General features: G+C 39.7%; 6 protein-coding genes across 7 annotated transcripts; 3 read left to right on the top strand and 3 right to left on the bottom strand.

Moving 5' to 3' along the window:
- Positions 1-4,955: 4,955 nt before the first annotated feature.
- LOC103321194 (uncharacterized protein At1g76070) lies at positions 4,956-6,065 on the bottom strand. The gene has a single exon (XM_008222981.3). The coding sequence runs from the start codon at positions 5,888-5,890 to the stop codon at positions 5,129-5,131; it is 762 nt and encodes a 253-aa protein (XP_008221203.2). The 5' UTR covers positions 5,891-6,065; the 3' UTR covers positions 4,956-5,128.
- Positions 6,066-8,036: 1,971 nt separating this feature from the next.
- On the top strand, positions 8,037-9,342 carry LOC103321195 (LYR family of Fe/S cluster biogenesis protein). 2 transcript variants are annotated; one of them, XM_008222983.3, is made up of 3 exons: positions 8,037-8,198; positions 8,580-8,705; positions 9,129-9,342. In XM_008222983.3, exons 2-3 carry the CDS (start codon positions 8,600-8,602, stop codon positions 9,272-9,274), a joined length of 252 nt encoding a protein of 83 aa, XP_008221205.1. In that variant the 5' UTR covers positions 8,037-8,198; positions 8,580-8,599; the 3' UTR covers positions 9,275-9,342. The 2 variants fall into 2 exon arrangements, with proteins under 2 accessions (XP_008221205.1, XP_008221204.1); XM_008222982.3 differs by having other exon boundaries at positions 8,041-8,198; positions 8,585-8,705.
- Positions 9,343-9,510: 168 nt separating this feature from the next.
- On the bottom strand, positions 9,511-11,425 carry LOC103321197 (Pentatricopeptide repeat (PPR) superfamily protein). The gene has a single exon (XM_008222984.2). The coding sequence runs from the start codon at positions 11,356-11,358 to the stop codon at positions 9,730-9,732; it is 1,629 nt and encodes a 542-aa protein (XP_008221206.2). The 5' UTR covers positions 11,359-11,425; the 3' UTR covers positions 9,511-9,729.
- Positions 11,426-13,436: 2,011 nt separating this feature from the next.
- On the top strand, positions 13,437-14,112 carry EMB1793 (LYR family of Fe/S cluster biogenesis protein). The gene has a single exon (XM_008222985.3). It carries the CDS (start codon positions 13,437-13,439, stop codon positions 13,944-13,946), a length of 510 nt encoding a protein of 169 aa, XP_008221207.2. The 3' UTR covers positions 13,947-14,112.
- A 1,122-nt stretch (positions 14,113-15,234) lies between these two features.
- LOC103321200 (2-oxoglutarate (2OG) and Fe(II)-dependent oxygenase superfamily protein) lies at positions 15,235-18,243 on the top strand. The gene is made up of 7 exons (XM_008222988.3): positions 15,235-15,563; positions 15,662-15,746; positions 16,118-16,215; positions 16,321-16,418; positions 17,213-17,342; positions 17,446-17,633; positions 17,840-18,243. Exons 1-7 carry the CDS (start codon positions 15,337-15,339, stop codon positions 17,911-17,913), a joined length of 900 nt encoding a protein of 299 aa, XP_008221210.2. The 5' UTR covers positions 15,235-15,336; the 3' UTR covers positions 17,914-18,243.
- Positions 18,244-18,493: 250 nt separating this feature from the next.
- On the bottom strand, positions 18,494-21,836 carry LOC103321199 (Pentatricopeptide repeat (PPR) superfamily protein). The gene is made up of 3 exons (XM_016792423.2): positions 19,093-21,836; positions 18,838-19,007; positions 18,494-18,739 (listed from the first exon to the last, which is right to left on the bottom strand). The coding sequence occupies exon 1, from the start codon at positions 21,477-21,479 to the stop codon at positions 19,209-19,211; it is 2,271 nt and encodes a 756-aa protein (XP_016647909.2). The 5' UTR covers positions 21,480-21,836; the 3' UTR covers positions 18,494-18,739; positions 18,838-19,007; positions 19,093-19,208.
- Positions 21,837-22,117: the final 281 nt, after the last annotated feature.

Raw genomic sequence — 22,117 nt, 5'->3', positions numbered from 1 at the left:
TATTTTCATTTCTTAGAGTTTAGCATTCATACTTCATTCATTCTCAATGGAAGAATATAGGAGATGCTTGGAAAGGCATGAGAGAGAAAGAAATGAGAGAAACCGTAGAGCCGATGAAATCAATGAGTTGCAGAGGCAAGTTGATGAACAAGTTCTCATAGCAGTGACAATGGAAGAGGAAGAGAACCAAGGTCGCCAGTGGTTCACAAGTCGGCCGTCAGGAATGTGACGACATAGGCATTCTGGTAAGAATCTTTTGGAAGATTATTTTATCCCAACCGCTTTGTACAATGATGTTGATTTTCGAAGGCGATTTAGAATGCAACCCCACTTGTTCAATAAAATCATGCATGATATTTGCAATTATGATGCATATTTTGTTCAAAAGTGTGATGCTACTGGGGTTTTGGGCCTTCTGCGGAGAAAAAGCTTATTATACGCATGTTGGCGTATGGAGCATCTGATCGTGGATGAGGTTGCCCGAATGGGGAAGTCCACTACGTTGGAGGCTTTGGTAAGATTTTGTGATGCGTTGAAAACTCAGTACACTAGGGACTACTGCGTAGACCTACTCGAGGACCTCCAACGGTTTCTACAAAAAGCGAAGCTCGAGGATTTCCAGGAATGATTGGTAGCATCGACTGCATGCATTGGCAATGGAAGAATTGCCCAACTGCCTGGCAAGGTGATTACGGAAATAGGAAAGGCACAAAAAGTATCATCCGAAGCCGTTCTGGCTTCGACACATGGGTTTGGCATGCTTTCTTTGGAGTTGCCGGAGCCCAAAATGACCTCAACGTCCTGGGTCAATCTCCGGTCTTCAACGATGTTTTGAGCGGCCAAGGCCCCAATATTACCTATGAAGTCAACAATACATCTACCAGACGGGGTATTATCTAGCGACAGTATCTACCCAAGGTGGACCACATTTGTCAAATCCATTCGAATCCCGATCCCATAAGCAAAAATTATTTGCTACTTATCAAGAAGGACACAGGAAAGATGTCGAAAGGTGTTTTGGCATCCTTCAAGCTCGATGGTTGATTGTTCGAGGTGCGGCTCGTATGTTTGATGAGGAGATCCTCCGAGCATTATGATGACTTGCATCATCCTCCATAATATGATTGTGGAGGATGAGTACGATTATGATCTGGAGAGGTCTATGAACGGATCCAATAAACACGGCCTTGACCCGGATTTATGAAAGGCCCATGGGGCCAAATGGAGAACCGTTTGAGCCGGAACCGTTGGTGAGGGACGATCGTTTGATGACCCGGATGATAGATCGATATACAGAGATGCAATCTTCCTATATTCATGAAAGCCGTCAACTTGACTTGATAGAGCATTTATGGACGGTGAAAGAGAATGAAGATGAATGATGGAGCATAGATGTTTTGGTTATGTTTTAGGCCTTATGTTTTGGTTGTGTTGTTTAGTATTGCTTATGGTTTGGTTGTGTTGTTTTTTTATTTATTATTGTGCCTTGTTTGTAGTTTTTGTTTTGATTTGAATTATGTTGTGTTTGATGTATGGAATATGTTGAATAAAATTGTCTTTTATTGAAGGCTTTGTTTATTAAATAAAGAAATCCAATACAAGTCATTAAGAATTACTACTACTAAAATAAAAAACATGAAGTACACCAACTTTAATAGAAAACAAGAAAATTAAAAATACATAAAAGGTATGTCAACTAATTTAATGGCTTTGATCATTTAACCAATCCGTGTTGCTAGGCCCATCATCCTGGAAAAGTCTTCTTCTCATAACATCCCTTCGTTCTAGCTTCCAATATTGTTTTGTATCAGGGGACATATGGCTTGTATCCATCGCCATAGTTTCCCGATCCGTCTTCTCCATATCTTTTTGCACAAATACTCCTTTTCTCGTGCACACTCGGCTTGAATTGCCACCTCCATATCTTGGCGTTTTTGCTCCAATTTAATTCTTATGCCGTTTTGCCTTACAAATTCCTCCAAAACTTTGAATTATGATTGCTTGAATTACCCGTTTTCTTTGCCTTCGCAGCCTTTCGCCAATGGGCCTCGGTTCCTTTGGATGGGTGAGTCTTCACTTATAGGGAATCGAGAGGTGAATCGATGTTGTTGCATCACGGAGAGGCGTCTCGTTTAACACAACGTCGGGACCCGTTGGAATAATATTGAAGCGTTACATGATTTCACCACCTCCCAACATTCATGATGGGTGAATTTTTTTGCCACCCCGGTTGCACCGAACCACATCTGTGCTTGAATGAGCTATTTAACAAAAAAATGGAAATGCAATAACTATTTAAAATATATTGGATATGCAAGTAACAAAATAAAAATAATGGAAATGCAATTAACCTTACAAATAAATTGGAAGTGCAAGAAATATGAAGAAACAATTGGAAATGCAATAAATATTAACAACATATTGAAAATGCAAGAAATATTAACAAAATATTTGAAATGCAATAAATATTAACAACATATTGAAAATGCAAGAAATATTAACAAAATATTTCAAATGCAAGAAATATTAACAAAATATTTGAAATGCAAGAAATATTAACAAAATATTGACAATGCAATAAATATTAACAACATATATATATATTAGGACATTAAACTTAATGATTACGAAAATGACAAAATACTTACTTCGTTAGTACGATTTTCCCAACTTCTATACAAGTTCATCGCTTTTGCCAAGGCATCTCTCCATTTTGCCATCTCTTTGTTGAGAAGTTTCCACCTACTCGACAATGCCATTTCCGTACGAGTGGAGTCCGGAATTTTTTCGCAAAATTCGGCATGAATTTTTTTCCACATATGGAAAAATTTCATCTCATTGCCTGACAAGGGACAATGACAAACTCGGAGCCAAGCCTCACACAAAGAAACATCTTCCATGGTGCTCCACGCCCCTCCGGTTTCAATAGAAGAAGCCATAAAAATAAAAACTAAAATTACAAGGTGAAAGAGATGAAAATGTTGAGTGAAGAGTGAAGAAAATGTTGAGTGAAGAGTGAAAAATATGTTGAGTAATTGTAGAAGTAGAATAAAATGTATGAGAATTGGTGTTGAAAGTGAAGGGTATTTATAGGAAAAAAAATCAGAATTTTTTAGGATTTTTTAGTATTTTTTTTAAAATTTCGATTTTTTCATAATTTTATTGTCCAAAATCGCCATCGTTGGATTAACATTTGGAATCAAATCGGAGCGGGGAGTGCCACGTGGCTTCCACCCGTGGCGTCGGCGCCGCGAGTTCAAATTTTTAACGTTGGCGTGTGCATTGCACGCGCCAACGTTAAAAATTTGAAAACCGCGTGACGACGCCACCGACGCCGTCGACGTCACCTCCACCGCGTTTTGGACACAGGCGAAGTTGCCTTGGGCCAGCCCGGTTGGTGGGTCCCACACCGCCCGGGCCGCATGGTCGAACGAGATTTTTGTTTTCCCCCTCCTGGGCTGCATGGTGGAATAGCTCTAATGTAGGCGCGGAACTGTAGAGAGCTTTTTGGTTAATTGTATCAAATTTTTTGGTAGACCAATTTCTCTTATGTTAACCAATCATTAAATCATTTAACTATTCAATTGGTTAACCATAATTTCGAATCAGATTAGTTCGATAGGCCGATAGTACCATTTAACCCCAAAAAAAAAAAAGAATAAAAATATTTATTACTAATGCTAGTTGAAAAAAACCAACTCAAGCCCAAGAAAAAAATATTCATTCAATAGAACAACATGGTAAAACAATATTCATTCAAGCTTGTAGAACAGAAGTACAATATGGTAGTAAAATTCAACTAGACCATGTTTTGTAAACAAGTAGGGTCTGTTTGTGTTTCTAGTATCCTACATTGCTATTTTCTATTTTTCGGTGTGGTACTCCATTTTTATAATTAGTTGTAGATGTTTTATGGTGTCATGTTGGGTGTATTTATATTTAAATAATAATTTATTTATATTGTTTGGTTCTGTATGGATTTTTGCAGTATGAGATATCGTTGCCTATTAACCGAACTACACTTTTCGAATCAGATCAATACCAAACCAAACTAAACTGTCGGTACTATACAGTCAATATACGGATTTTCGGGTTGAGATGCCCACTCCTAGTTTAATGCATTATTCTAGCCCTCATCATCTAGATATAGATGTCCATATTCCACATGGTTGGGCTCGGGGCCCTAACTGTGGTTAGTATTTGCGGGACAATAACTCGGTCCATATTCCATATTCCAGATGGTATAAACTTATAGTGTGTGCTCCTCCGCTCCGGGACAAAAGGGGCTGGCTGGCTTCTTATGGAAAAATAAAAAGTGTGAATCTTTTGCACTAAATCATAAGTTTAAAGGTTCCAAAATCATCCCACCAACAGCTTCATCTATTTGTTTATGTAGTGGCTGGCAACGGCCGTCTCAAAGCGTTTTTTTGGCACTGATCGAAATGCTGCGACTAAGAACTAGTATGTGATGGAAAAATCATGTATCCGACAATTAGGCTAATTAGCTAGCATTACTGCATTGTAGTCGAATTTAGGCTTCGGTTTTAAAAATTACAAGTGGTAATTAGGCCATTGGCATGCAGTAACGCTAATGAATCAAATTTAGGCTGCTAATACGCGTCCTCTGTCCTGTGCAAGACAGACTGTTCCTATGATCCTATCCTAATTAACCTCACCAACAATTCAGAATTGACGGGCAAACCACCTCCAATTAATTAAGGCTTTAACCTCGCAACTAAACATTTTCAATTCTGACAGCTGGCTGCCCAAAACATATATACGACGCACACGGCTCACCCTTAATCATAACTACTATTTGCTTGGTTGTCGGCTAGCTGAAAAGGCTAAAACAGTATTCTAGTTTTTGGATGCTGCATTCACTCACTTCCAAAGCAAATTATTATGCCTTAAACCTCATCAGAAAGAATAACCAGATCGAAGAAAGCCAAGACATGTAAACAAACAGTCCTCACGGATCCTAACCTTCGTTTTATATATATCTTTGCATGTTTCTATTAACATAACCCATAATCTCAAATTTGCACTCCGAACTCTGATTCGACTGAAAACATATCTAAGAAGAAGCCTGATCTGAATAACAATTAAAGCAATTGAAATTATGAAAAATTTAATTAGCCCTGACCATGGGCTTCAATTCTAGCGGACTAGGTGCAGCCATGGTTCTTCTCTTCCATATGTTGATTTCTTTCCTCGGCTGCAATGGTACTTGATGAAATTGATCTCCACCAGCCACTAGAGGTGCTGAGAAGGCAATTCTCACATCTTCTTCTCCATCGCTGTCTCCTCTCTCTTCATCTGAACAGTCGTGATGATTGAAGTTTGCAAAAGCATTACCCCGCCCACTTGCAAATCTCTTCATCTGACTCAAAGAAGGCGCTCTATCTGGAAGCCTCGGTGCCGTACCATCATGATCATGATTAACGTTAATAGAATCGGATTTCCTTGCAGGGTTTACGCTGCTAAACATCCTCCGGAACGCAAAGCCGCGCTTCTTTATCTCGCGAGGAGACCACGGAGCCGGGGGCTTTGATGCATCTTTAGGGATCAAATTGTGAATATTAGCACGCTTTATTTTCTTAATCTGCTTCTTGTGCTTGATCTGGCCCATGCACGACACTTTTGGCGAGGTGGGTTCGTCTTCTTGCGTGTGGTAGTCAAAGCTACCAGTCCTGGGTTTTCTCCGGGCGTCGTCCGAGATCATTAAAGGGCCGGAGAATCCTCGTCGGCCGTGTGCTTTGAGCTTGGCGGCATTTTCTAATCTCCTGTCTCTCGTAGGGCTGTAAGGAGGGTTGTGAAAATAAACCCCGGAAGCGGCTTTGGGCAGAAATTTCAGGATCTTGTTTTTCGGTTTACCTTGTTTGTGATCCATTATTGTATGAGGAGGAAGATAAAATTACTGAATCGCTTTATCCAGGAAGGAAGCAGTGCATATATATAGGGCAATTAAAAGGATAAGGATTTAATGAGAATAAAACAATGCAAGGGTGTTTGAAAAGGTGTGACGATCTTATCTGACAATGTCAAGGAAAAAAGGAGGTTTGGTCAAACTAGGTGGTGTGTGTTCCTGACCTAGCAAACCATTTTGCTCCACTGTATTTAATAATACAGCTTGTGTTTGCTGCAGGTTTCCGGATACTTCTGCACGCGATTTAATTTAGATTCAACGTTTTAATCCACGGCCTAATTTGGAATTAAACTAATAAGCAAAGGATTACAGGAATTTACTTGCTTACCCTTTTTCGGAGCTGTTAAAATTTGATCCAATCATTAAACCTTATACGTGGCTTTGAAAAGATAATGGTGACAAATTGACAAAATTAGGAGGACTGTACAACAAGATATGGTTGACTAAATACAAAATTCAAATATGTACTCTGACTCTTTCATTAACTGATATAGATAAGTAAATTTAGATTTTAACCACAAAAAAAAATTTCACTTTTGAAAAAAGTCAAAATTTTTCTTAAAAAGACAAAAAAATCCATCAACTTTCAAACTAAATACATGCAAATGTAAATGATGCCTTAGAAAATCCAAAAATAAATAAGGGTTAAATGATTTAATTTTGGAACGTGAGATATAGTAATATAAAACATACGAATGGTCAAATACCATCCAATATTAGTTTAGCTCGTGCACAACACAATATAATATAACAAAAATGCTAAACATTTTGTGTATTATCTCTCCAATAAAAGTGAGCGTCATTGTATTAGTAGACTCCACCTCTATAAAAAAGGTGGAGTCCACCAAATGCAAGAAAAGTTGAGAACTCCTCTGATGAAAATGTAGGTTGTTTGAAGTTTGAATGGTTGATGGATGTACCAAATGGATGTATCAATTTTGAAAGCAAAGGCCGTACACGCCATCGTCTACTTCCAGCAATTGTTATTTTGTATTGTAGATGTGCACAGACAGACAGGCGCTATTAGTATATTCAGATTTTTTGTTTGAGAGATGACTATTGTAGTGTGCTCCATTTGACTGATAGTGTGAACAAAAATAATTGATTATTTTCCTGCACGGTGATAATTAAATACCATTACCAAACCATGGTGGTTTGGTGGAAAATAGGATGTCTATGCGCTTTGTATTGGTAAATTTGGAAAGAGTAGTATGGAATTGGTCACTAGCGTTTGAAATATTCAAGTGTTCCACCTTGTTGAAACTTGATTAGTATATCAGATTAAATGATATGATCAGATACGGATGTATTCGTACTTCGTCTTAATTCACATAGCTTACCAGTTTGTTGCGTGTTTGCACTAGTTTGACTTTCCATTAATGTGGTCAAACATGTACACTGCATCTAAATCACGATTCACAACAATGTGCCCATTTATATGTATAATATATGTATAACACAACAAAATGTGTTCGTTTTAGGGTTGTACAAGATTCAATTTAATTCATTCAAACCGACCAATTCAATTTAATTTTAATTGGTTTTGATGATTTTGACTGATTGAATTGAATCTCTAATATCGAAAACTAACATGATTTGATTGAATTAAATTTATATCTCTAATGTGATCGGATTGAATTGGAAAAACCATAATCCAATATATATTGAATCATATGTGAATTGAGGAAATTGTATTAGTTTCGGACTGATATACACCCCTAATTTATCCAACAGCAAGTAAAAGTTTTAACTTATTAGAGTTAAATAGGTGGGATTATAGAGGTTAGAATGGATGGGAATTGGGCGCAGCCAGCAAAAGAGCCGAAGCCGTAATTGTGTCAGGATTTAGGACAAACAAGTATTATTATTATTTCCATGTGCTGTGGACCAGGTTCATTGATGTCATGAACAACCCAACCCAACCCAGATGCCCACCATTAGGTAAAGGCTTAAGCATCAACATCTCTAATAATTGTAGTAGCTAAGACTAAGACACCGACATGCAATGATGCAATGCAAAGCCGATACGAGAGCACACGTAAAATAAGAAGCTTTGTATATAAATGAAGTTGGATACGGAGGTGCTACGTCACGTAACCCGGCCTTTTTGGGCTACAGTAGGCCCAAGCAAGCCCATAAACCTATTACATATAATATGAGCCCATATCGGACGGCGTCGTTAGTAGCACAGCACCCAACTGTCTGTGAAGGTGAACTCCTCTGACCATCCCAGCTCCCGCTACTGCTTCATTTTCTTTGCCTCAAGCTCAAGGTATGCAGATATTGCCTATTTATGTTTCATTTAAATTCAAGTAATTTATGTTCCTTTTTCTCCATTTGTGAAATCCTAGGTGTAGCTGTAATTGGGTAAAATCGAGTTGTACGATTGGTTGGAAATTCCAGAAATGAGGCTCCGATGTCTGATCTAAATTTCATTTCCAAAAATGTAATTAAAGATAATAAAGATGATAATAGCTCAACAACAGCTGGTGGTTTTGTTTTGTTAGTTCACTTCTTTCATGTAGATGAGGAAATGTTTTCATTTACAGCTGTGTTAGGTTAGGTTTAGGTCTTACAATTTGGAGATGAGGAAATGTTTTATATGGAATTTGGGTTTATTGTCTGACAATGACATGGTAATGTGGTTTTTGAGGGAAGGAGTCTGGTAGTATCATGGCTCTTGCCCTTGATTTGCAGGACTTCCTTCTCCGTGCTCGAGTGTTGAAGCTGTATAGGCAAGCACTGAGGATTACACGAAGAGCCCCTGTTGATGCTAGAGGTCATTTTTCACTTGCTTCAAACAACCTGTTATTCAACCAACAGATACAACTTGTACATCATATAAACTATTCTTCCTTGCCCATCATCACCACCACCTTAGAAACCCACCGATGCTTATCACTTCCCCCAGTAACAAACATTTAACAAATGACTTTCTTCTAACCCGCAATGCATCTTTCGTAACTTGTAGTATTATGCATTTGCACAATGCATCTTTCGTCTATATTGCCGTTGTTACATACGCTTGCACATGAATTCGCACTATCCTTCCTCGGAAACTTATAATCACTCACACACACAGAGATCAATATACACCTATGATGTGCTTCTTAGAACATCATATATTCTTTTGTTGACAGTTCTCGGGCAGGTTCTATGTGCTCTTTTGAGATTTTGATGGAAACGCAGTTGATGTTTACAGGTGAACTAAGATCCACGATTAGACAAGAACTGGAGAATAACCGGCACTGCAACGACAGGCAAAGGATTCGTTTTTTCCTTAGTGAAGGATTGGAGAGATTAAAACGTCTAGACGAGATGCTTGACATGCAAGGTCATCCTGAATAGGGGAAAATGAAAAACTCTGCATTGTATTTCTTAATTTGTTGAGTTTCTGAATGTTACTACATTGCCCATTTTGTGTTTGCACACCCTGACTTGACTTCGTCAAAAAACTAAGCATGGGCCAGGGAATTTTTGTGATTGATTAACCGTGAATATTTCTCATGATCATTGTGGTTGTCATAATCAGCGTCGAACAATGTGGGGAAAAGTTCACTAGTCTATGAATAGATTGAAAGAACTCATGGAAAATTTTGACAATATCATACAATAAACAAAAAGATAACAGGAAGCTCAGATATGTTACAATTTTCTGTAAGAAAGCGTCAAAATTGTCATCCCAACACCCAAGCACTAGCTAGCATAGCACCAAACTCTACACCATAAATTCAAAAAAACAGGAAGACTGCATTGCACGATCACCTAATCCATCAACTGATCTAATGAAAGCAAAGAAGCTGCTAAGCTACTTGTACAGACTGCAATGCCAATGGTCGAGTAACGAAGCCCCTATCAACCATCTTTTCCACCAATTCCTCATGCTTCTTCAACTGCCCTGCCTCCCTCAACTGCTTAAGGACTGTCTCATAAACCTGCAGACTTGGTTTTAAGCATTTCTCCTCAATCATCTCCCTGAAAAACGAGTAGGCCTTGTTCCAGTGCCCCATTGCACAATACATGGAGATCAAAATATTGTACGTGTTCACATTCGGCTCAACTTCATTCTCCTCCATTTCCATCTTCATCTTGAGTACCATATGAGTTGATTTCGACACCACAAACATCTGCATCAATATATTGTAGGTCACCGTGTTCAATTCGCATTTCAACTCCTTCACCCTAGCATACAATCTGTGAGCGCCATTCACATCCTTCAATTTTGCAGTGCATCGAAATATGGGATTGAAAGTCGATGCATTTGGGCTGAAGCCTTTCTTAACCATCGAATCAAACACCTTAAGTGCATCCACAAGATTATCATCCTTGCAATGACACTCAATGAGAAAATTATAAGTAATGACGTCCGCATTGCACCCCAGCCTCCGCATCTGATTGTAAACTTGGAGCACCTTTTCGGTCCGGCGAGCCTTAGCATGAACCCGCATTAGATTATTGAAAGTAACCGAATTCGGTTGGCATCCGTCATCGATCATCTCCGCAAAAACATCATGCGCACGCGTAATTTGGCCGCACCTACACAAGGCATCAATCACAATGCTGTAAGTATACACATTGGGGTTGATCCCCGCCGTCCTCATGTCCCGAAATATCCTCTCCGCCTCCGCTATATTACCAGCTCGACACCAACCATTAACCAAGCTAGTGTACAAAATAACATCAGGCTCATACTTATGCTTCAAACTATCAAAAAACGACTGCGCTTCACTGGCCCTCCTCTTCTTACAAAGAATACCAATCACAACTGAGAAAGCAATCTTATCAGGCTTACATCCATACTCTTCCATACGATTAAAGGCGAGCACCGCCTCCGCAGCCAATCCGGCCCTCACGTAGCGCCTAACAAGAATCGAGAAAGTCTCCACCGTGATTTCCACATTCCGAGCTTTCATTAAGTCGATCACGTGCCAAGCCAAATCGAACTGCCTGACCTTACCAGCGAGGTCGACCATTTCGTTGTAGGGCTCCGACTTGTGATCAAACGCGTCGCGGGCCGTGGCCCAGTTAAAGAAAGCAACGGCTTGGACCAGGGGGATGCCATGGCGGACAGAGCCGCACTTATCAATCACGCGGCGGACGATAGACGGAGATATGGAATGGGCGGCGGAGATTTGAGAGAAGTCGTGCGAGAGAGCTGGGATTGTGAAGCTAGGGTTCGGGGGAGTGGGGTTAGGATTTGGATTAGGGTTATTGCGGTGGTGGCCTTTAATTAGGGCGTGGAATTTGTCGGCGATTAGGGTTTCTTCGGCAGATAACTTGGGGATAGGGGCAGTTTGGGAATTATCATCTGGGGTGTCGTCCTCTTGGAGATGTGGTTCTGAAGCTGAAGAGAAAGAGTAGGGTTTGAGAATATGTGGAGAGATAGGAGAGAGAAGGTGCCGGAAATGCAGCTTTGATTTGGTTAAGGCCATATAGCTGAGTTTCAGTCTTCCTAACACCTGAAAGACGAGAAAAGAGAGACGGCGAAAGAAGAGAGTCGGGAAGGAGGAGTGGAATGATGAAGCGCGAATATTTGCTTGAAACGACACCGTTAGGTCGTAAAGGAACAAGCGGCCCACTTACAAAATATAATGGGCCTGAGGTTCGGGTATAAGGTGGGCTTATAAACTTTTGAATTTGTGGCCCCAATGCAAAACCACGAAGAATAATATAATGTCTGTTAAACTTAAAACAATCGGCTGCAATTGGAGATTATGTGCTATTCAAGTCCAATAATCAGATTCATAAACCAGTAGGAAACCTAGGGCATAGCTGAATTTGGCAGAAACCAACTAGAATTTTTAGTATAGGAAAAGGTTTAAGGCAAGACCTAAACACTGTATATAAATTTCATAATGAAGGTAGATTTTTATTTTCACAGGTTGATTGATGTGTCATGAAATTTCAGTTCTCTCTTCTTTACAAATGGAATTCCAGTTGGGTTTACTAATGAAATTCTAAAGTTACTAGGTTGCACATCTATCTAACGGAACAAGTATTCACAAACCTAATAAAACAAAACAAGATTCATAATAAAAGTTTGTCTTCTAAATCTATCTACTATGGTAATGGTATGCATCATACTTTGGTAAGCACAATATCTCCCCAAGTAGCCGGTCAATCCACAGCCTAACTTTGCTGATAACAAACTTGTCAATGAACTCAAATAATCCTTGGTACGGAATTTCAACATCTATGTCATCGTCGTCAGCATCCCTCTGCCGAGTTTTTGGTGCCCAAAATACAACTCTTGCTCCATCTTTGGGTATTGGATCCTTCACCTTGGTGTACTTCCCACATCGACTTTGAGAAAATGGAGGGGGTGGTGTCTTCCATGGCTGCAACGGAACCAATTCCTTCAATGTCATGAAGCTTGGAGACCGATGATCACCAGCGGCATCCATCTACAACACTCTGAAAACTTTCAAGTACAGCCAAGTAGACAGTAATAGAATGGCTCTGCATTTTATGGAGCGCAATAAATATACCTCTCATCTGATGTTTGTGCGCCAGTTTAGGCATACATGAATACTAACTAGTATGGTACATTGGTAACCAATTCTTATTAGGAAGGAACTATCAATACAATTTCAAATTCAATTTTAACACAAATTTACTACACGGGTTGTACTACAGTTGGCTTTCCTAATTGGTTTTTGGCAAGGAATGTAAAATACCTAGAGACCATTAAGAATTAGAAGAAGAACAATTTGACAAGGAAGCCACAACAAAAAGAAAAATAAAAAGAAAAGGAGTAGCTTTTTAACTAGAAGTATGAGATTGGAAGGCAGTCATAGATTAGGAATTGGATTGTTTTGGATCAGCATGTAATTCTACAACCTCCTTAATTACTTGATAAAAATACTTAAAAAACTCCAATCAAGGGCTTGGAATAAAGAATAAACTCCGATCAGTATGTAATTCTACAATGTCTCTAATTACATGATGTTGTAGTTGATGTGTATATACCACATCAGCTAATTAATGTGATTATTACCTTTTTTTCCCTCTTTATTAAAATATATTTTATTAATTTTAATTGATGTAGCATATGATATGGACATGTCATGTTATGTGGTCTAAAAATATGGAATAAAAATAGAATAAATGTAGCATTACTCGGGAATAAAAGCCTCTTTGTAATTTTCCTTGTACCGGGGCGTCCTTCAAGGAAAATACAATCTCATATCAAATTAACGTAATCGGTCCCACTCATTTTTCGCTGAAATCCAGCTTGGTTAATTGGTAAAATTAGGATATATTTTAATGAAAATGATTCTCTCTCGTTAAATAAATGGAAAAAAAAAAAAAAAAAAAAAAAAACATCTTGGTACAATCCGGTTAACAAATTGAAAACGACTGTACCCATAATGTCGTTCTTGCGTGTATTGGACAAACCACACAATTTGGGCTCAATCGTCCCCAATTTCAAAAGTTTATTATAAGCCCATCTGATTTTCCAGGCCCTTAGGCCCACCTTATATTTTCATTCTTTATTCTATTCTATCTCATGTTTGGCATCTCTGCTCTGTGCGACCAAACCGCCGAGAGAAATGCGATGACGACGAGTCTACAGAAATGGCGAATCCCTCTAAGGCTCATCAAGCGCTACGACATCGTTTTTAGTTGTAGCCGGCGCCTATTGCACGAAGGCCCGGACACCATCGAGGAGCTTCTAGACAGGCACATAGTGAAGAAAGAGAAACACCTCGACGATGAGGAGGAGGAGTTGCTGAATCGGCGGCGACTCACCAGCACTCGGCGGGAGGCACTGGGCCTGTATCGTGACATTATCAGGGCGACTCGTTTCTTCATGTGGCCGGACTCTCGGGGCGTGCTTTGGCGAGATGTCCTGAGAGAGAACGCGAGGAAGGAGTTCGAGGAGGCCCGGTTCGAGACGGATCCGGAAATTATTACCCGATTGCTCATCGGTGGGCATGATGCTGTGCAGTCGGCTATAGATAAGCTCGCCGAGAAGCAGAGGCAGCAGATTCAGAAGGAGCGAGGCGGTGGAGATTAAGCGTAAACGGTTGGATTTTTTACATTTATTTTTCCTTTGTTGTTGTTGTAACTTGTAAAGATGTGTTTGGGTATGTAATGCCATCTTGTGTGATATTTTTCCAATCCTTAAATAACGAATTCACAAATAATTGTTATGAGATGCTCGAATTTTGTTTTCTTTCAAATAGCTACAATGCTCAGATTTGGTTTGGTATTTGCTTCGTGGTTGGTATTCCATAATTCCATTTCGCTGATGTGCCATAGCATAGCTGCAATATTCATTGACAAATTATATTTAGCTTTCTTGTATGAGGGCGCGAATAACCAATCACTAGTGCTCAAGGTTGACTTGAAGATATGCAATGAAAGACACAAGCAGAGACATCAAATAGAACAAATCTTGTTGGTTGAAGTAATTATACAGTCGACACAAGAGGCTGTTGTTATCAACAACGTAGGTGATACTCATACTAGTGATTATTGCTCAGGGCTGCTGAGATCCATTTGGATTAGGAAGGTCAGAAATGAAGCATCGTAAGAGACTTGAGGGCACTTCAGTCCTCAGGTGGGTGTGGTTGCTGAAGTCATGGATTTCTTAGAATGTTCTTCTTTGTTTCTGGTTTTCTTTTGTGTCAGCATGAACCCCTATTTCCGAATACGAAATCTATGACAAGGAAGAAAGGATTCAAAAATGGTGTTTTCCTTATGGAGGCAGAAGGTAGAAGATTGCCTTTGCCACCCCCTTTCTTAGGGTGGTGTTAGTGCTGCGGTGGTGATCAAATGTTTATAGAGAAGGGAACTTTGCTGTCAATGACTTGGCTAGCGTTGGATTGAAGTTACCACTGTTTTCTTATGGGTGTTACAACTTGCAAGGCTGTCTGCGGTGAATTGTTTGTCAGGGCTCATTTCACATTAAAACAAACATGTTTGACCCAAATTTCAATTCCAGTAAATTTTTAGGTTTAGATAGAATTTTGACTAGAAATCTAGAAAGAAAGAAGAGGAGAGAGATTAATGACTTGAAACAATAGCTTGCAATAAGAACAGAGACTGGTTACAACAAAGACGACTTAAAAACTCTAGGATTTTGCTGAGAGTCATAACCGGTGTGCAGCCCACAACAACACTCCAAAAGCCGGAAAATAAAACCACGACCTATGAGATTACTACCATACCCATAAATTGCGTCGCCGATAGTAAAAATATCTCGTCATTCCGAATTAGGACAAGGATAATTTCGTCAAATAGTCTATCAATAGAAAATTCTGGAACCTATAAATAACGGACACGTTTCAAAAGGGACTTCAACGCTCTCTTAACCCCCATCTTCCCCAGTGAGATTCTGAAAGCTCTGTTTCTCAGAGAGCCATCAAGAAATTATAAATTAAATACTCGTTGCTCGTTATTGCATGAGAATTACGGTTGAGTTTCGAGCTCATTCAACAATGGCGAAGGGTAGGTATGGTCGTTTGCAGAGCAAAAAATGGTCGACGTTCACGCTCGTCTTGTCGATGCTATTCATGCTAATAGTGGTGCTGCTGATGCTTCTGGCATTTGGAATCGTTTCCCTTCCGGTTATCACCGACGAATCTTCACCTAACGATCTCAGTCCCTCTAGGCGCAGGACCGTTGAGAGGTACTCGTTTCGCTCATAAGTCTCCGGTCGCGATGAATTTGATCTGCTTGGAATTTCAGCTTTTTTCTGGATTAAATTTTTTTAATTATATTTCTCAGAACCGATGGATTAGGGGAGAGAGAAGATCAGTGGACAGAAGTGATTTCTTGGGAGCCCAGAGCTTTCATATATCACAATTTCTTGGTTAGTTTCCTCATTTTTGTTTTGTCTTTTGCTTTTTATTATTTTATCCGCTCTATGCGAATTAGGCTATGGCTGGGCCTTTTTTTATTGAATTTATTTGCCATCGCTGGTGTTTCTGTTCATGGTGAGCATGAATGGCATTGGTCATTCGATTTTAGCAATGTAGATGAGGTGTAATGCATAATCACTGATATTGAGAGGGATCTACGCCTCTGCGTTGCGTGTATAAATGTGACTCGTTTTTTCATTTTTTTTTCCTTCTTTTGAATGGGGGAGGGAACCTGTGGTTAATTCATCCATATGAGTGTTGAATAAATTGTTTGGTTATTGTCCGAGAATGTTAATTCTTCCCGATGTCTTATGTGTAACAGTCCAAGGAAGAATGTGACTACTTAATAAATCTTGCTAAACCTGATATGGTAAAGTCAACTGTTGTCGATAGCAAGACTGGGAAGAGCAAAGATAGTAGGTAAAGCGTTTCTATGCATTGGATCTCATCCCTACAAATATTAATGTAGTCTATGGTACCCTAGAAATTTCTTTCCATACCCTAGAAATCCTTCTCTGCATGCAGGGTGCGCACAAGCTCGGGAATGTTTCTGAAGAGGGGACGTGATAAAATAGTTAGCGACATTGAGAAGAGAATAGCCGACTTCACTTTCATTCCTGTAGGTATGTGACTGCTAGAGTAGATAGATACCTACAACATTGTGTTTCTTCCAGTCCAGTTTTTCTTTTTCTCAAATATGATTATTTGGACGGTGCCTTGTATTGTGGCACCTCTCTTTTGAATCAAATGCCTTTCTTATCACAGAAATTTTAAGAGGAAAAAGAATTCACACAGGTGGTGTCTATGATGTAGCTGATGGTTATGAGAGGCATTTAACATGTCTGTGAGCCAACTCCGCTATTTAACATGATGTAGATAAAAGAGTTTTGGATTAGATCATTAGTAGTATCGTCCACAGTGCTATATAAATATGTGTCGAGATGAATATTAAGCTTAAATGTCACTTGGGAATCATAATTCTCTACAACTCCGCTATCTTTTTTTAGCATTGGAGGTCTCATATTCACTTATTGTAGGGGGTTCTATTATAGATCTATAGATTCTATACTGATCCTGTGTTTTGTTTCATTAAAATGAACCACAAAAGCTTTGTCGAGCTTCTTTTAGGCCTGGGTGGTTGCAATGCTACTCAACCCAACCAAACCTTAGCCCTGACTCTGTCTTTTAATAAAAATTCAAAATGCATGACTGTGATGGAGTCTTACAAATATAATAAGATTGTTCAACAATTCTGAAATACATATTCGGATATGCAGTAATTCTTTTGTTCTTTTTTCTGCCTATGTGATTGCATGAACGCTTTCCTTTTCTCCTAGTTCAGTGTATATCCATTTGTCTGTTATATCTCAGTGTGAGGCATGAGCTGCTGATTTTTTATCCGACATACAATTTTCAGAGCATGGAGAAGGACTTCAGATTCTCCACTACGAAGTTGGGCAGAAATATGATGCACATTTTGATTACTTCCTTGATGAGTTCAACACCAAGAATGGGGGCCAACGGATTGCCACTCTTCTGATGTATCTGTAAGACAGTTTCTCCCTTCCGATATGTTCAATATATATACTACAGTAACTGGTTTTCTCAGTGTTCTCTTTCCCTCTATCATTTCTTATGCCATTGATTCAGGTCAGATGTTGAAGAAGGCGGTGAGACAGTGTTTCCTGCTGCAAAGGGGAGTTTCAAATCTGTGCGATGGTGGAATGAATTATCTGAATGTGGTAAACAGGGACTTTCGGTGAAACCTAAAATGGGTGATGCACTACTTTTCTGGAGCATGAGGCCTGATGCTAGTCTAGACCCATCAAGTTTGCACGGTTAGCCATTTTGCACATTCTCCATTGGCGAAAATCTATTGTCGTTCAGCATTGGTTTTGCAGTGTTAACTCTTTAAGTAGCAAAGTTTGCATGCATTTAAGACGAATATGATGTGGCCTGGCCTTTGTTGCAATGTTAACTCTCTGTTTTTGGTCATTCAGCGTATGATGTACGTGATTTTGATTCGTGTTATGGTTTGTTGTAGGTGGATGCCCTGTGATAAGGGGTAACAAGTGGTCATCTACAAAGTGGATGCATATTGAAGAGTACAAAGTTTAAGGCATTATATTTGGCAGGATATGAGGAGAGAATTGTGTCGATGCACAGGGTTTGGAGATTTAGAATCACTGACAAATGAAACGCAGCCAGATGCATTACGGTTAGAATGGTCTAACCCCGCATTCTCTTGATTTGCTGGTCTAACCAGCACTCAGTTTAGGGGTTGTCCTCCCGCAACTGATATCAATGAGAGAACAGTGTAAGTTAAATAAATAACAGTATTTTATACCATTGAGATAACACAGAAAGTTGCCCAAATAACGATTTTTTATGGGGCGGAAAGATGTAGTTACAAATTGTTTTGAACCTTTAAAATGTTCTCATTATTTTTCTCGGTGCTCAGTTTTTAAATTCTTTCCCTACTACAGGCTGGTATGAGGGATTATTTATTATTCATTTTAATATCCAAGTTTCTATTGAAATCCTAGTTTAACGGATTCCGGGCCTTAACTGGGCAATTATCCGCATTTCATTACATTTATATACCATTAAATCGGGATACTTCCCCAATACCCGCATTTCAATTTTCAACCAACAAATGGAATCAATTTCCACATCTTATTCAGTAACTAAACACAACTCTTTAGATTATTATCTTGTTGATTAAAGAATTGCAAGTAGGGTTCTGCACAATTTATCGACATGTGAGATGAGGACTATCAACCTTTGGAACAAGCCCAGCCAATCTAACAAGAAGACAGCAGAATACCTTTTCAACATCAAGCGACAATCTTGCGTCCACCCTAAGTTGTTGCCTCGCACTACTGTAACTGCCTCTTTTTTATGCCAAATTGTCCAAGAGATGCAATCGTTCTTGAAAATAAGGCTGCACAAGGGAAAAAAAACACATTTATATAAGTCAAGGTGCAATGTCATTCGCATTTACCATGAACTCAATCAGACAAACGAAGCTACACGAGGTACCTCAAAATGAGACTCATCCATAACTTCCTATTCTTGTATGCTGTCCCAGTTCCACAATGTGCAAGAGAGCAGGATTTCCCACCCCTTTCATCCTTGGAGTATATTTTGAGGCCAAAATTAGTGATAAGCTTGGTTTCTTTTAGCACGGCAAGAGAAAAAGGGAGCAAAACCTACAGACGGAAACCAGTACGCATTGCGTTACAACATTGTGAAGAACAATAATAGAAGTATGTAAGCTAAGTTCAGTTCCATCACCTTAAGGTTCACTGTGATTGCATACTTTGTCTCAGCAATGTGCTCTATACTTAATGGCTTGAAGAATTAACTTCACTCTTTTGAAGAGTAAGCCCCTAGTCAGCCATGCTGATAATTCACCAATAATCCTCACAAGAACAAACTCCATCTTTAAAATGATGAAAGAGATTAGTGTCTCTGACTGAAATCTCTCTTCCTTCAAAGCTGGAGATGAATTTTATAACAGCATGGCAATCACCACAGATCCTGAGGTTCTTAATTACCCTAAGGGAAGACCCTGGAGGAGTGTTCAGAAGCCCTAACACCACAGCCAACTTTTCACTGTGTCCACACAAAATCTGCTCCTTGTCCTGTTCCTCCACATCTTGCAATACAAAGTGGGTATTGGGGAAGTATCCTGATTTCTTCATCTCCGAGCTCAATTCATTCAACTTCTCAATAATTTGGTTCATTTGAGGATGCACTTTGTCTCCTGCAAGAAGCATGTGCACTTTATTCTTGACTTCAATCCAACTGCACCCAGGGTTCTTCCTCAAACCAAGACTCTTCATTTTATCCCTCACTCTATCTACTTCACTCCACATGCCCTTGGAAGCATAAATATTTGACAGAAGAATGTAGTTCCCAGGATTTTTTGGTTCCAAATTGAAGAGCTTCTTTGCGACATACTTGCCTAGAGTCACATTACTGTGAACTCTACAAGAACTCAGTAAAGCTCCCCAAACACAAGCATCTGGTTCAAATGGCATTTGCTTGATCATGGAATAAGCCTCTTCAAGTTTTCCAGAACGACTAAGAAGTGTCACCATACAAGCATAATGCTCCACTCTAGCTTCTAACCCATGTTCCTTTGACATGCTATTAAAATAATACCATCCTTCGTCTGTTAAACCTTTCTGGCTGCACGCAGACAATACACAGGTAAAACTGATAAAATCAGGCTTCTGACCACTCCTCTGCATCAAACGGAACACCTCCATAGTTTCATTAGCCTTTCCATGCATTGCATATCCGCCCATAACAGCATTCCAGCAAACCAAATTTCTAGTGGGCATTTCATCAAAACAAAGCCGAGACAAACGGCTTTTTCCGCATTTTGCATACATATCAATCAATGAACTACCCACATACACATCATTAGAGATCCCCCTCCTGAGGGAAAAACAGTGGGCCGCCTTCCCGTGCATCAAGGCTGCAATATTGCCACAAGCTGGAAGCAAGCAAGGGATGGTCACAGAGTTTGGCTCAACACCCTCAACTTGCATCTCTCTAAAAAGCTCCAAAGCCTCCATATCCCTCCCATTTTGGGAACAACTAGCAATTATGGATGTCCAAGACACAATATTCAGTTCCATCCCTTGGTCCTTAAATTGCCTGAATACCTCCAGTGCATTGTCAACAAGACCATTTCGGGAAAGCCCCGTAACTAGAGCATTGCAAGCACCAACATCCATTTGATCCATTTCATGAAAAACTTGTGACATCTCAAATGAGCAGGCACACTTTCCATACAAATCAATAAGTGCACTGACGACACACTTGTCCGACCCAAGTCCCTGCTTGACCACATAGCCATGAATCTGAATCCCCATGCCCAAATCCTCCAAGTGTCCTACAGCAGGAAGAGCACTAGAAATACTAGACCCATCAGGTCGAAAACCTTCTGAATGCATCTTCTGTAACACAGCAACTGTATCGGCATATAACTTACTCTGATTAAAACCCGCAATCATCCCATTCCACAAGACTACATTGGGTTCCAAACACATACCCCTCATCTCAGATAAGAGTTGCATTGCCTCATCTACGCATCCACGGCGAGAGTAGCCAGAAATCAAAGCACTGCAAATAATCACATCCCGTTGAGGCACTCTATCAAAAAGCTTGCGGGCATCTCTTATTTGGTCACATTTAATATACATGTGTACCAAAGAGGACTGCACAAACGAATCCGAAGCAAGCCCAGATACAGACGCGATGGCATGAACCTGTTTCCCGGCTTTCGAAGCCGGCAGTCCAGCGCAGGCTTTGACGACACTAGGGAAGAGAAAACTATCCGGCACGAGGCCTCGAGATAGCATTTGAGAAAACAGACCGAGTGCATGGCCAAACTGGTTTAGCTTTGCAAAAGCGTGAATGAGGGTAGAGTAGGAGAACAAGTTGGGCTCTGAAATCGAATCGAGAACGAAGTTTGCGTCGTCAAAACAGAGATTGTTGGCGTAGAGAGAGAGGAGCTTGGTGGTGAGATTGGTATCACAGGAGAGGCCAGTCTTGAGTATCTGGGCATGGGCTTGACGTGCCTGTGATAAAGAAGCTGTGAAGGGATTTAGAAATTGGAGGATAGTTTGATGCAAATGGTCCAACAGATTCAGAGGTTGCCTTGTCATGGTTTCTCTGCAGCGACTTCCCTCCAATAGTGTTAACAACGGAGGCTTCGTTGAACATATTACTCCTTACCTAAGCGCAGAGCCAGTTCATTGATTTTGAAGGCCATATATGGATGTCGAGGCCTATATATACAAGTAGAAAAAAAAAAATTCATATAGAAATAAAAATTTCTGACACGGAAAGAACACATTCGGAAAGAGCTTCTCAGAAAAATTTCTTTAGTCACCCTTCCAAATCACAGAGCTGATAAATTGATTTTCCAATTTCAATGTTTCAATGCTTGGTTAATTCTCATGTGAATAAGGGAAGGAGAAAAAAACTGTGATTTTGGGGAAATGGCTAAAGCTTGAGTTTTTACAATCCAAAATTTGATGGAAGAGGGTGGTACACTGGTACTGAAGAGAAATGACTTTATTTTGATGGAGGAAAGTGAGAAAGACTTACTAAAAGAGAAAAGAATATTATAATGGTTTTGCAGCTTGAGAGTTGGAAAGAGGAAAACACAGGTTTCAAACCATAATAAAAAATATATAAAAAAAAAAGAGTTGCAGCGTGAGAGTTGGGAAGAGGAAAATAAATTAAATTAGGGCATCTACTCTCTAAGTCGTAGAATTTGCTGATAATTAATATTCAATTC

Source organism: Prunus mume, linkage group LG2 (genome assembly GCF_029339155.1).
Source record: "Prunus mume cultivar Tortuosa linkage group LG2, ASM2933915v1, whole genome shotgun sequence".
NCBI lineage: Eukaryota > Viridiplantae > Streptophyta > Magnoliopsida > Rosales > Rosaceae > Prunus > Prunus mume.
The sequence above is the reverse complement of the archived record's forward strand: the minus strand, read 5'-3'. Positions and strand labels throughout refer to the sequence as shown.